At 40.1% G+C, this 14,824-nt stretch overlaps 1 protein-coding gene across 4 annotated transcripts in view; it reads right to left on the bottom strand.

Annotated features, from left to right (window-relative positions):
* Positions 1-13,985, bottom strand: part of AHCYL2 (adenosylhomocysteinase like 2) — a 149,095-nt gene extending 135,110 nt beyond the window's left edge. The window contains exons 1-2 of one of the 4 annotated variants that reach the window (XM_081146338.1): positions 13,677-13,985; positions 12,989-13,339 (exon numbers count right to left, since the gene is read on the bottom strand). In XM_081146338.1, coding sequence (XP_081002464.1) covers positions 12,989-13,231 — 243 coding nt within the window. In that variant the 5' untranslated portion in view covers positions 13,232-13,339; positions 13,677-13,985. Of the gene's footprint in view, positions 1-12,988; positions 13,478-13,676 lie in introns of those variants that run through there. The other 3 variants (XM_081146339.1, XM_081146336.1, XM_081146337.1) reach the window with 3 other exon arrangements.
* Positions 13,986-14,824: the final 839 nt, after the last annotated feature.

Here is a 14,824-nt window from a genome sequence, read left to right on the forward strand (position 1 = left end):
TGCTGTATGGTGGAATTTCCTTTGCCCTAACAAGATTATTTCTCAAAAAAAAAAAAAGCACCCTGAGGCACTAAAAAAATCTGGCGGTGTGGATACCAGTGACGTCTTTATCAACCAACACAATCAACGTGCCATCCCCACTCACATCAGTTTTAAAATCTTTTACTTACAGCTAAATTATCCCCGAGTCATTAAGTTTTTGTGTAGGTCTCTATGCAAACTTTACCATGAACTACCCAACAAGTAAAAAAACCCCAAATTACATCTCTTTTCTAGTTTGAACATAATTTTCCCTCTCCATCCTACATTCTTCAGTCCCACACCCCCACAGAGAACTCAGTATGAGTCCTCCACATAGGTGCAGTGTTTCTGGACCTTCTAATCCTGGGCAGATTTAAGTGACTCAGACAGCATCAAGGGAGTATGTTATTAGTGTCAAGGAGAACCAAGCATGGAACTCTGCTCAACCAGCAATTTAGGATGCAAGCTCCTGAGAGAGAGGAGAATGATTTTTTATCTAAACATGACAAGTACATCAAACAGAAAATGATGCCCAGGAACAAGCAGTTCCAGAAACAGGAATTCAAATAAAAACTGGCTCTATAGCGTTCAGTGTTCTGCAGACCCAATGACAACCTGTCTGTTTTTCCTTCATTTTCTGGCTCACTTAAAAGTACCTTAGAGAATATACTTGTCCCTTCTCAAAATAACTATGGAGAACACTGAAGTCTCATGAAAATCTGAGTTTTAAGCATCACCTATTGGGTGCCGGTGTGTTCCTCTCTCTCTCTGCACAGGAGTTTCTGTGTTTTTGTGTGGGGGTGGGCCTCAGAGTATATATGGGACTGTGTGGGGTGTCTCTGTGGGTACACATAGGGGACTCTGTGGAAACCCGTGGGGCTCTCTCTGTGGGTGTGTGGCTTTGCGTGTGGGAAGGGTCTGGGTAGAGAGGTCTTGAGAGGTTCTGTTGCATGTGGGGAGGCTATGTGTCTTTGTACATCTGTGCCTGTCTGTGTTTCTATGTCTTTGTGTCCATAAAGTATTTTATTACAAGTCTTATAAGTTTTGTTTTTTGTTGTTCTTAATCTGCACCCGAGGATATTTTTTCCATTGATATTTAGAGAGAGTGGAAGGGTGGGAGGGGGAGGGAGAGTCATCAGTTGGTTGCCTCCTACATGTGCCCCGAAAGGGGTTGGGGATTGAACCAGCAACCCAGGTACATGCCTCTGACCAGGAAGCGAACCTGAGACCCTTCAGTGTGAGGGCCAATTCTCTAACCACTGAGCCACACCAGCCAGGGCTTATGGTAAGCTTTATTATAAATTTCTACCCTTCCACAAAACCCTAAAATGATTTTCTTGCCTCTCTACTCTGAGGTTTCATAGAAGAGAAACAAAATAAGACCACCTGCTAAGCCAACATTATTCAACAATAAGTAAAAAATTGAGGTTCCAGTGTGCATAAACTAGTCCATAACCAAAACTGCCTGAGATTGTACATTTCTAACAAGCTCCTGGGTCATGCCAATGCTTCTGGTATGGACCAACGTGGGTAGCAAGGATCTAAGATTCCAAACTTAAAAAATTGCTTCTAACTATAATTAGACTTCCCATGTTGATTTTTCATAGTATCATCTAACTGACCTGTATATTAAATCAGCTTGAGTGTTATACATCTGACCATAACTTAGAAGTTATCAGTTTTAATTTTTTAATTGATTTTTAGAGAGAAAGAGATAGGAAGAGAGAGACACATTGATTTGTTGTTCCACTTATTTATGCATTCACTGGTTACTTCTTGTATGTGCCCTGGCTAGGGATCAAACTCACAACCTTGGCATATCGGGATGATGCTCTAACCAATTAACTACTCAGCCAGGCCCTAAAATTATCGTTCTGTTTCAAATATGAGTCTCTTGTGAGTTTGGTTTCAATGAGCTAGTCCTAAGAAGCGAATGATCTCTTAGTGTATTAAAAGTGAATTTCTGGATTTATAATGCGGGAACATGGAAACCACACAAAGGTTATGCTACATTGCAAAGTCTCCTGGATGGACAACCAACTAGTTTTCCTAAGGTGATACACCTTGATTTCAATGCTGACCTCTTCAAACTGCAACAATTCCTACTTCCAGTACTGTTCATATCAAACTAGACTGTATTTATTTTCATATCTACATCCCTACCCTCTCCTTGAGGGCAAGAATGATATTTTTCTGATTTAATAACTACCACTTAGCAGTGTTTTGCACACAACACATAAATGGTTTTTATACAAAAGCAGCTCAAAATGTATTAGGGAAGAGTATTAGGTATCCAGAAGTAGTAAAATTGCTTCTCTTTTATAGTACAGTCCAGCATAGGCCCTAAAAAGGAACTTGCATTTGACCAACCACCTTTTCTTCCTTATAATAATGGACATGAATGTAGTAAAAATCCCTATCCCATTTCTGTCTCCCAAAGCAGAGTAATCCAAAACTAGACTCAGTTAAGCTTTATCCAACAAAGCTTTGTTGAAAAAGACACTTTATTTACCTGCTAGGAAAATGAGTCCTTCTTTAACATGGAACAGGTAAATATATTGTTAACTCTGAAAGGTAGACGCATACAACTATCTAATCAGGGTAAAAAATTTTCTTCCTACAGTCTCACCACACACTCAGTTCCTACAATGCCTTAAAAAACTCAGGTATCATTTTGGAAAAGGAACATACAGTATTCCATTTTTCCAACTTAGTATAACTGCAGAAGTTAAGTTCCTTTCTAAGCCATTGCTGCATAGGATATATATTTGAAATATAATCAAGACTCCAATTTCTATCAAAACAATCAATCCACTACACAATAACAACTTTGTTTACTTTAAAAAATAAAATTTGCTAAAAAAGCAAGTGCATCTATGAATAACTCATTATAAGCACTAAATTAGTACTACCAGGATGGCAATTTTTAGTATCATTCTTGAGTTAAATAGGTACAGCCTTCAAACAAAAGTTACTTCTACATGTCCAGCTAAAAGGTAAGAAAGAAAATAGTTAAGAAGGACAAGTTAAAGAGAAAGAAACATAACAAACCCAAAATAATAAAATATTAAATTTTATTTGTAGACAAATAGAGCTATGTTACATTACAAAAAGTCCCTATTTTATACTATAAACAAAAATAAACTCCAGATGAATTTAAGACCAAAATACATTAATGCAAACATAAAAACAGTTGAAGAAAATATAAAAGAATTTATTTATATACCTGGGGTAGGAAAGGCCATTCTAAGACACAAAATATTGAAGCCATAAAGAAAAAAACTGTCCAATCTGACTGCATAAAAACTTTTAAAATCATAAACAAAGTAATGTCAACATGAAAATGAGTAGAAAAATGTTGGTACATATACAGAAAGAATATCCAGAATTTTAAATAATTCCTATAAACCTACAAAAAAGACAAGTCAATAGGAGGGCAGAGATCTTTACCTACTTTGGTCACTGTTGTATCCCCAGCACTTGGCACATAGTAGTCACTCAATAAATATTTGTTGTTTTGTTTTGTTTTGTTTTAAATGATGTTTTATTTTATTTTTAATATATCTTTATTTATTTCAGACAGAGGAAGGGACAGGGGGAGAGAGACAGATACATCAATGATGAGAGTCATTGATTGGCTGCCTCCTGCACGCCCCCTACTGGGGATCGAGCCTACAACCAGGGCATGTGCCCTGACCAGGAATCGAACCACGATCTCCTGGTCAATGCTCAACCACTGAGCCACGCCCGGTGGGGCTCAATAAATATTTGTTAATGAATAAATATAAACAGGCAATTACAAGAAAAAGAATATAAATTGCTAATATATACATAAAAATATTCTCAGCCTCGTATTAGGAAAAATGCAAAAACAACAGTAAAAGATTTTCCTCATAAAAGGGGTAAAAATATATAGTACTGAAGTACTATATATTTGTACTGAAATAGCTGTAGTGAAAGAGCTGTCTTATATATAGTGAGCTGATATGTAAAGCGGTACTCATTCTTTTTTTTTGGTTTCATTAATCCTCACCCAAGGAAATTTTTTCCATTGGTTTTTAGAGAGAATGGAAGGGAGGGAGAGGGAGAGAGAAAGAGAGAGAAACATCGACGTGAGAGACACATTAATTGGTTGCCTTCCACACTCGCCCCAACCTGGCAGGGGACTGAACCTGCAACCCTTTGGTGCACAGGCTGACGCTCTAACCATTGAACCACAGCAGCCTGGGCTGGTACTCCATTCTTGAAGGCAACATGACATTATGCATCAACTCCAAAATTGTACTTTTAGATATCCACCCTAAAGAAACACTTAACTTGTATACAAAGAGAATGCATATAAGTAGTTACCACAGGATGGTCTGTAAAGAAAAAAATTAAGTCAAATGTGCATCAACAGAAGACTGGTTTAATAAACAACAAAGGTATAGACTTTGGAAATCAATTCAACAGTTAAAAAGAATGAGATAAATGTATATGTACTACTATGTAAAAAGCTCCAAGACATAATCTTAAGTTAAAAAAAGCAAACTGCAAAACAATGTATATATAGTATGCTTTCATTTATGTACAAATTATAGAACTATAAATTTCTCTACATACAAATATAAAAAAGTCAGAGAAAAAAGTCAAGTGAGACAAACTGAGAGTACAAGTCACCTATGAAAAGGGGAATGAGACTGGCTGAGGGCCAAAGAAGGACTATTTTACTAGATTGAATTATTTTACAAGAATATTTGCAAGTATTACTTGTGTAATTAAAAACAATTTTTTAAACAAAAGAAAAAATAATGTAAATACAATTTTACTGATATGAAGAGTATAAGAACATTATTTGGCAACTGGAAAGGGAAATAAAAAATTTCATTTTGAACATGTTAGTTTTGAAACCCAAATGCAAGTAGGCAGTGCACACACATAAGACTGACTGGCATTCAGAAGAGGGGTCTTGGCTAAAGAAATCATTTGGGGAGCTGTTGTTACGTAGATGATACTCAAAGGCACGGGAATAATGTGGATGACTTAGGGAGAAAACATAATGGAAAGAGCAGAGGGCCAGGAACCAAGGAGAACGGGCCAGCCAGCAAAGGAGACTAAGGAGCAGCCAGAGAAATAAGAGGAAAACTAGTAAAGAGCAGTGTCCTGGAAGCCAAGAGAGGATGCTGTTTTTCTAAGAAGTCAGTGTCAGATGAAGGCAAGAGGTCTGATATGAAGAGGACTGAAAAAACAGACGGCCACGTTTCCCAATATGACAGCATTAGCAACTTTAGCAAGAGGGCTTTGTTTGGGTCAGTATAAGAATAGGAGTGGGTTAAAGAGTTCATGGGAAGAAAAAAAGTATATATAGCATATACTGAAAACTCCTTTAAGAAGCTTAGCTGTGAAAGGAGTAGAAAAATAGGAGTAGCAGAAAGGAAATACGGGGGTCAGAGGACAGGGTTTTCAAAATGGGAAAGATTAGAGCAAGTTTGAATACTGCAGGAAAGGTTCTAGTAGAAAGAGGAAATAACCAAAGGAAGAAATTCTTGAAGAAGACAAGAGAATGCGATCAGAACACCTGTGGAGGGACTGGTCTTTGACGAAATCAAGAACACATCCTTTATCGTAACAGGTGGGAATCAGTAAAAGGTAAGCCCGAGATGCAGGTAGGTTTGTAGATTTGGGAGGTACAAAGATGAAAGGATTCCCTTTTGATAGCTTCTGTTTTTTATAATAAAGTATAAGGCACATCATTGGTTTAAAAAGAACACAGGAGATTTTACTTGGGGTGGTGAGCACACAATACAATACACAGATGATGTATTATAGAATTGTACACCTGAAACCTATATAATTTTATTAACCAATGTCACCCCAATAAAATAAATAAATAAATAAATAAATAAATAAATAAATAAATAAATAAATAAATAAATAAATAAAAGAACATGAGATTAAAAATAAATTGAGACTATATGAAATAGTCATTTCTAGTGAGTGGGGAAGTGAACTTACTAGAGAAATGTATAAATTGCTAGGCAATACTGATTATGCATATGAGGTTGATGATTATGAATTTGTAGTGATATTGATCTCCCTCATTTTCTGATTTTCTCTAGCAACTCTCATCTCCATGGATACAGACAACTAAAAAGGCAGATGGTTAGGTTCAACCAGTGCATCATCCAGAGTTCCACAAACAGCAGAAGGCAACTCTGGCTGAATTAAACAGAAAAAGAATTTACAAAAAGGTTATGAGGTAGCTTTCAGAATGAAAAACCTGCTTCAGGGCTACACAGCTAAAAGCACCAAAAATCATATACAAAATGGGCTTTGGAAAGTTGTGTTTGCTAATCCCAAGTAGGAGATGCTGCAGTTTAGGCTGCACCACTATAGATCTGGATACCAGCTGCCACATTAACAGCATTCCCACTGTTGACCCTGTAACTGGATTGTGCTGCTAGAGGCTGACCCTACATGGGAATTTGCTGACAATGCAGGAGCAAGTGGTAGATCTTGAGATCCAAAAGGCTGCACAGAGTGGTCTTAGCAGCAGCCTAGGTACAGTACTTAAGCAGATTTCACATGAGAGTTTGGTCAGAAAGTGGGGGTATGGGCAGTGTGGCACTTCACTAATCTCAAAGGCATCACGGATTTGCAAGGTGATGGACAAGTTAATTACTCTCTGAGACTATATTTTCTCATCTGTAAAATAATAATATTTATCAGATAAAACTGTTCCGATTAAATGATATGAGATAGAGAGATAAATGTCTGGCAGAGACTTAAGTATTCGGTAAATGGTAGCCATAAATGAAGAGTTATAACTGAAGCCAGAGAAGAGTTTCCAAGAAAATGTAGTCAACAGTATCTAATCTTTTAGAGTGATCAAAAGGATTCACCATTGGAGTACTGCAGGAGATAAGTTTGTAGGGAAGGTGAAACCAGTTTCAGTCTCAGGTTACTTAACTTTCAATGACAGTTTTACAGTATTCAGAAAGGCTTTAAGGAAAAATCCTGATTTATAGTCAGAGAAATTCCACTAGCAGCTCTAAAACTTATGTACCCTTCCTTAATATAGGTTCTGAGCTAAGAACTAGGTGCCCCAAACAGATACATTTACACTTGAAAAAGAGAATAGGAAATCACCAGCTATTAATGCAGTGCCCAAGAAAGAAAATGGTTAACTGAATTGTTGCAGAATATAGTTGGAGAAGAGGGGGACCAAAATGTCTTTAATTAATCAAAATAGTTTTAGGCTTAGAACTGTTACAGAAGGAATTTCAATCCACCACTTTCTCCTCTGCTCACTTAGCTCTCACCAAATCTCAGTCCATAGGTCATTCAAAATATAAAAAGCTCCTACAAATTCCATAGAGACCTGATCAGGCTTACTGAACCTCTTATTAGGTAAACAGAATTTCAGCTCCTCTAATGGTACATACCACCTGAACAAAATGGCAGGACAGTAGACCAGGGCAACTGTCAGATTGTTCTCCCATCCACCTCAGTTTTGCCTTTCTGAATTATTCAAACAAAAACCACCAAAAAGGAATTGCATATTCTTTATAAAATCAATTGGAGCCTGGCCAGGCATGGCTCAGGGGCTGAGCATCAACCTATGATCCAGGAGATAAGGTGCGATTCCCGGTCAGGGCACAGGCCCAGGTTGTGGGCTCGATCCCCAGTGAAGGGCTTGCAGGAGTCAGCTAGTCAATGACTCTCTCATCATTGTTGTTTTTCTCTCTCTCTCTCCCTCTCCCTTCCTCTCTCTGAAATCAATAAAGACCTATTCTAGCCCGGCGGGGCGTGGCTCAGAGGTTGAGCATCGACCTGGGATCCAGGCAATCCGGGTTTGATTCCCGGTCGGGGCACCTGCCCGGGTTGCGGGCTAGGCAGTGGCCAATGACTCTCTCATCATTGATGTTTCTATCTCTCTCTCTCCCTCTCCTTTCCTCTCTCTGAAATCAATGAAGATATATTTTTAAAAAATAAAAATAAAATAAAGACCTATTTTAAATAAATAAATAAATAAATCACCTTGACAAGTGTGAATAAAGATCCCAACAAATCTTTTTTTTCTTACTCTCCTTTATTCATGAACTATCCATTTCTTGAATTAACTGGATATTAAGGACCTAAGTTTTTCCTCAGGATATCAAATGCACAATTGCAACTTCAGCTCTGAGCAACCTCCTAAAACAGCTCTTAATGTTCAATCTTTCCCAATCAGGTTCAAGGAAAATAAAATTCACAAATTATAATACAAAAAAAAGGGGCTGCTTTCTCAGAAATTTCATCAATGTTCACATAAATATATGGTAAGACCATTAAACAAACTCAATAAATAAAAACAAACTACCTATTCGTGAAATAACAAAAACATCCACAAAAAATACACAGATTAAAATTTAATGAGTTTTGAACAGAAAAATATTTCAATTGAAAAGCAACTGAGTGTAGGCTTTGGAGTCAAACAGATTAGAGTTCTGTCAGCTCCATCACATTACTAAATGTGTGACCTTGAGACAAATTTCTTAATCTCCTTAACCCTCAATAAAACAAGGATAACCCTACCTCTCTTTGAGAACTCTTAAAAGGAGTAAATAAAATAGTATATGTAAAGCTCTAATTTAATGCCTGGTACACAGTAGGAATGTATAATACATCCTTCCCTTTCTAACTTGCTAAAGGTTTAATTAGAGATGGATTCATAAAGATGGTGGGACTTAAAGAACAAGGAAAAACTGTTAGCTGGACAGGAAGAGGAAGCATATTCCTCTATATTTATTTATAATTTAAAAAATAAAAAAATAAATTTCTCAGATTATTAGTAAATTACTAATGTGAAAATGCATCATTGATCTTAAAATGCTTTTTTCTATATAAGATGCTCTTCTTCCTCTCTAATTTTACAATTCTTTGTAGTTCTACATTTGCACAACTTTCCCCAATCCTCTTCCTAAAGCCTTGACTCAGACCCTTACTCGGTTTTGGGATGACCTAAGCCTTAAACACACATACCTTAATATTCAAGAATACTCTCAAAGACTTCTGGGAGCAGGCCAGAGCCAAGCATCTATGAAGTTAGAAAGGCCCTAGCCAATGTGGCTCAGTTGGTTGGAGTGTCATCCCATACACCGAAGGTTGTGGCTTTGATCTCAAGTCAGAGCACATACCTGGGTTTCGGGTTTAGTCCCCTGTTTGGGGCCCATACAGGAGGCAACCAATCGATGTTTCTCTCACATCAATGTTTCTCTCTCTCTCTCTCTCTCTCAAATAATGAGCATGTCCGTTGTTGAGGATTTTAAAAAAAGAAGTTAGAAAGAATTGGTGTGACATAATGAAAAGGACATGGGCTTTGGAAACAGAGGTTTAACGCAAAGGTTTAAGTCTTACTTCTGCCACTTTCTAGATGTATAACCTTGGGCAAGGCACTTTACCTCTCTGGACCTCATTTCCTTATTTGTAAAGTGGAGATATGCTACCTATATCTCAATGTGTTATTGTCAGGGTTAGAAAAACACCTACAACAATTCTTGGTATATAAAAGGCCAATTAATGGTAACTATTATTAAGGCAAATATGCCAATTGCCTCACTGTATGTTTTTTGCAAGGTTGTACTTTCCTAAATGGCAAAAGGAATCACACTGATTCCACATTCCCATGCCTAGATCCAAAAGATTACATTTTCATAATCCATAATTAACCAAGTCAAGAGCTTAAAGAATTCAGGAAAGAAAGCACTAACATGGCTCAACTCATCCTTTGCTGACAGCAACAAAGTGAGTGCAAGGTGGATACCTTTGCCAAAAAAAATAATAATAATCTGCTTAAACATGATCATTACAAATACTGACGTAAGCACACGCTAGTTATCGTTCTTGGCTCACAGCCTTACTGTCAGAAAGTTTTAACTTTTCTACAATAAATCCTCTTCTGCCTTGTTTTCCCTGCTGTACTGTGACATTCCTATAACCCCATTTTTAAGAACATAGGGAAGAAATCCTCTCAACTTTACCATTTCATTCACTGTGGAACTTCTCTTCCCATTTCACCAATCACTTCTTATAGAGATTTTTGGTTTGTTGGATTCACTTCATGTGAGCTTATGAAGAAAAACATTATATACAAATATATCAGAGCCACAATGACAAGATCCAGTCCTCAGAGCATCATAAATTACACGATGTAACTTGTGCCAAAGATAAGATGTGACTGAGTAACCTGCACATCATATGTTCATTCTTATAAACTACTGCACTTGGGAATTCTGGCTCTTGTAAAAAGTTTATTTCCCTTGTGTGGCTGAGCAGAGTAACAGAACTAAGAAAAATGATGACAGATATATGAATGGAGTAAGGGAAACCATCAATGGAAATGTGACTTAAGATAAATAAACTTGTATGTGAGTTACAAAATTAAAGCACAACAGTCACCAATTACATAGCCAATTATAACTATTTCAATTCCTAAGTACCCCCAGTCTCTCTCTATACTATATGAAAGCAGAAGGGAGTCAAGGTCAGAATGATTAAATAAACAATCTAAGAATCAAGAAAGGCTCGACATATCAAAATGTCACACTGTAGTCCTTTGGTGAGGTGACTTTCATTATGAAGAAAGAAGGGCAGTTTCATGTACTTATAATTTAACCAATTCAATATCAAGAAAGTTAAAGATTCTACCCCTCAAAAGTAGCCTGACAATGCCTTTAGTTGTGTTTACAGCTGCATTCTTGCCCAGAGTTGTACCTGCTTAACTTCCAGAGAAGTTATTTTTTTAAAAATATTTGTATTAATTTTTAGAGAGAGGAAGGGAGAGGGAGAAAAAGAAACATCCATGTGAGAGCAAAGCATCGATTGATTTGATCCCTGCATGCCCCCCAACCGGGATGCCCCAACAGGGAACTGAACCAGCAACCCTTCAGTGTACAGGATGACACCCAACCAACTGAGCCACGACACTGTACAGCAAGCTTGGCCCTGTCTTCCATAGCCTTGAGGTGCTGAGTAAACCTAGAATCATGGAACTACATTTTGATACTGGAAAAACAGGAAGAAGGTGGGTCAGCAACAAGGAAAATGGTCAAGAAGCACACCTAGAATTAAGAAAAAAGACTGATATGCTGGCCTGAGATTTTTAAACTTTATATAGAATCTATTAAATTGTGTATACCATTCAGAGGTAGTCATAGTGGCATGCACGTAAGCTATAATGGAAGGAGAAATAAAATTAATTCTTAACAATAGCTATTATTCCTTAAGCCACACTACTATATGTGCCAAGTTTAATGCCAAAGCCCTCTACAAATATTTCTAGTCCTCAATCATATTAGTGTCCTCATTTTATAGATGAGGGAACTAAGATTTAGAGAATTTGGAAATTACCCACAAGCTACTTAGCAGGGGTACCAGGATTCAAACCAGGTCTGCCTGACAGTAAATCCCATTCCAAAAACAATTTGTTAAACACTCTTACCCTCAAGAGAGCTAATCAAATTACATACACATTTTACACAAAAAGACCCTTAATCACAGGGAAAATCTGGCTAAAGTCATAAAGCAAATGAACTAGTCAGAAACGTGTTTTAGATTTCCAGACTCACATCTAAATACTAGAAGCAGCTCATGCTGCCTGTCTTTCCTCCTATAATTCCTCCCAGAGGAATTTCATACTGCAAACGACAAGGACACAGTCCTAAAGCATCATTAAACAAATTCCGTCAGTCTTGCCTCTGACATCGTTTGTTAATCACCTATATTTGGGTAGTCAGAATGAAAGGGTTATCTGCTTTATGCCTTAATCATGAGGTTATCACAACAAAAGTTAGGCTGGATCCAAGGTTCCAATTCAGCTGAGTCGTACAGTGAAACCAATGCAAACTTTACATCACCTTAATGCTGTTCTCGTAAAGAAATAAAATCATTTCCAATAATAAAAAAACATAAATCACTGTGTTCATATTGTACGTATCTTGGAAATGAGAGCCACAATCATTTTTTTACATGATCCATGTCTCTCTGTCTTTTCCAATAATTGCCCCTTTTTTTCCTGTGCTGATTTAGCTTTCTGAGAGGAGAGACACACAACGCATAGCATCGTAAGGGTAACACGGAAGTATACTACATCTAGGCACACTTACTCCCTGGTGCTCTAAGGCTACTGGCCTCTTCAAAACTATATCTGAAAGAAGCTGACAGCTGAGACAGAAAGCCCCACAATAATAACCTTTCCCAAAAGTAGAAGCATTTCTTCCTAACACTTTCAGATAACGACAAAAGGAACCAATAAAACAATCATTCTCTCCATATACAGTCTAATAATCCTGGTGGCCAACTACTGAGCAGAAAGGATAAACCTCTGAGAAGAGTGAAGAGAATCTCTCCATTACCCTTCTACATTCAGGGAAGATGCAAGGATATTGCAGTATCTAGAGTGAAGGGCACAGCATCAACACTGCTCTATGGAAGCTGACCACAGAAAAGAATCAAGTGATCGTCTGCACAGAAACCAGACAACTGAGGGTTTCAATGCGAGTTAACTATTGCTTACTCCCAACTACAATCAGACAAGATCTTTCCACCCTTATTGTTGGGTGAACTCTCATAAGCCCTAAGGTTTTTCTGTACATAGGGGTCTTCTCCCGGAGAGTCTGAAAAATAACACGGGAGTATGCTGGGGGTGCAGGAATGGGCAGTATTAGGTGCCTCTCTTCTCCCTGCAGTTCCAAGTAGTAGTGGAAAGCGCTACCTCCATGTTACTCACAGCGAAGTACCACCGTGCCGGCTGGAGTCTTTGATCTCCAGCACTGGGGGCCGGGTGGGGGCATCTCTGAGAGAGTGGGTTTAAGGGGAAACGGGGTCTCTGCTTCGGTGATCAGAAGGGAAGGTGTGGAGGGTGGTGGTGCGGAGCGGAGAGGATCTGCGTGCGGTTCCCCCTCCCTCCTCCTCTCTCTCTCCACGAGAGGCAGCCCGGCCCCAATACCTTCTTGACTGTGCGTGGCGCCTCGGTAACGGTGCCGTCGGGGCTGAGCAGGGCCTCGCCGCCGTCGCGGTGCCGCTGGTGCTGGTGATGAGGGTCGCTCCGCTTCATGGCCGACGCCTGAGGCACTTTCCCGGCGGCAGGGCTGAGAGCAGCAGCGGGCCCCGAGCCCGGACCAGGGGCTGGGGGCCGCTCCGCGGCGGGAGCTGGAGCCTCTGGGTCCCCGCCGCCCGCCGGAGGGGACATGGCGCTCACGGTCGCCGTGCTCAGTCCCAGTTGCGGCTCCGCCTCAGGGGGGCTCAGGTCCTTCAGGTCCACTTCAGGCACTTTCGCGGCAGCCGCTGTTGACACGACCTGCACCGACATCACCGCCTCCACTGCAACCGCCGGCTCAGGCTCCAGCCCCAGCTCCAGCTCCAGCTCGGCCCCGCCTCCCGCCTCCTTTCCCCTTCCCTCCCCCATTCCTCCACTCCTCCCCTCCATCGCCTCCGCTCCCCCGCCCCCCCCCCCCAGCGCCCCCGCGCGCCCGCGCGCCAACCAGGCAGCCCCGGGCTCCCGCTCCCTCCCCCGCCCCCATCCGGCCCCGATCCGGCCCCGCCCCACCAGTGCGCGAGGCGCCACGGAACCTGTAGTGCGCTTGCTCCCGGGCGCAAGCGGTGAAAAGGCCGCGGAACCTCAGCCCCCGACCTACACTGCGCGCTGCCGAGGGCGGCGACCGCGACGCCCCCTGGGAGTTGTAGTTTCCGTCCACTTTCCTCCGCCAAATTGGGTTCCGTAGGACAGACGGAGCTCTAGGGCCAGCGACTAACGAAAAGGAGTGAGAATCGGCGACACAAGGAAGGGGATAAGCAAGAGAAAGTCCCCAGAAGAGTTACGGTTTCCGTGAAGGGGACGCCAGAAACCCGAGGGTTGGGAAGGTGGAGGAATGACCCTGACGGCGTGAATTTCCTGTGTGTGCGTGTGTGTGTGTGTGCGCGCGTGTGTTCACCTCCACGTTTGCGGTCACGTGAGCAGGCATTTAAAGGAAAAGCGGCGGCGTCACGTGAGAAGAGCGCCTTCCTCAGGCTTCAAGTTGCTTGATTTCCCTGGTTCTGTGAAATCGGTATTCCGACCCCTCTCCAAACTTAAACGGCATTGTTTTTAGAAGGAATGAAATTCCTGCTGTGGCAATTTCTGGCTCTTTCTGGGTCTGGAAGTTTAAAATCAGTCCCAAAAGAAGTTAGGTATCATTAGGGCGAAATTTCAAGGCAGTGGAATTTCGAGTTTCTTTAAACGAGACCAACAGTTCTTTTGAACTATTAATTCTACTAGGGAAATCATCTGAAATTAAGATAAATCACAATCAGCATTGAGGAATGTTAACTACACTATAAATACTGATTTTTTAAGGTCTCATTCTGTAAAGATACATCATTTCCAAATCACAGTGAAAGGAATTTGAATACTTTACCAGTTTTGTTTTCTACGATGTGCTTTAGAGACACCTAACTAAAAACCGGTATCAGACACAACAGAATGACATTTGCAGAATGTAATATTGTAGTGACCGTACTGAGATTGATTGTTACAAACTCTTTGCGTATTACATGGTCACATCCTAATTATTTGTATAGAACATTGGTCCAGTAACAGAAATAAAGAACAGCAGCTGGAAATTTATCAAATTCAATGTTCAGAGATAAAAGGGTTAACCATTCTTTCCATTATTCTCTGCAGATAAGTCCCCTTTTCGTATTAAAACCTGATGGCAATTAAATTCAGGTATTTTTTCCAAGCTGCTGTGTGAAGAAGATGCTGAAGGTCACCAAAGCATACTGCGGCATAGGGACTCTTCCGCTC

Source organism: Miniopterus schreibersii (assembly GCF_964146895.1).
Source record: "Miniopterus schreibersii genome assembly, chromosome: 9".
Taxonomy (NCBI): Eukaryota; Metazoa; Chordata; class Mammalia; order Chiroptera; family Miniopteridae; genus Miniopterus; species Miniopterus schreibersii.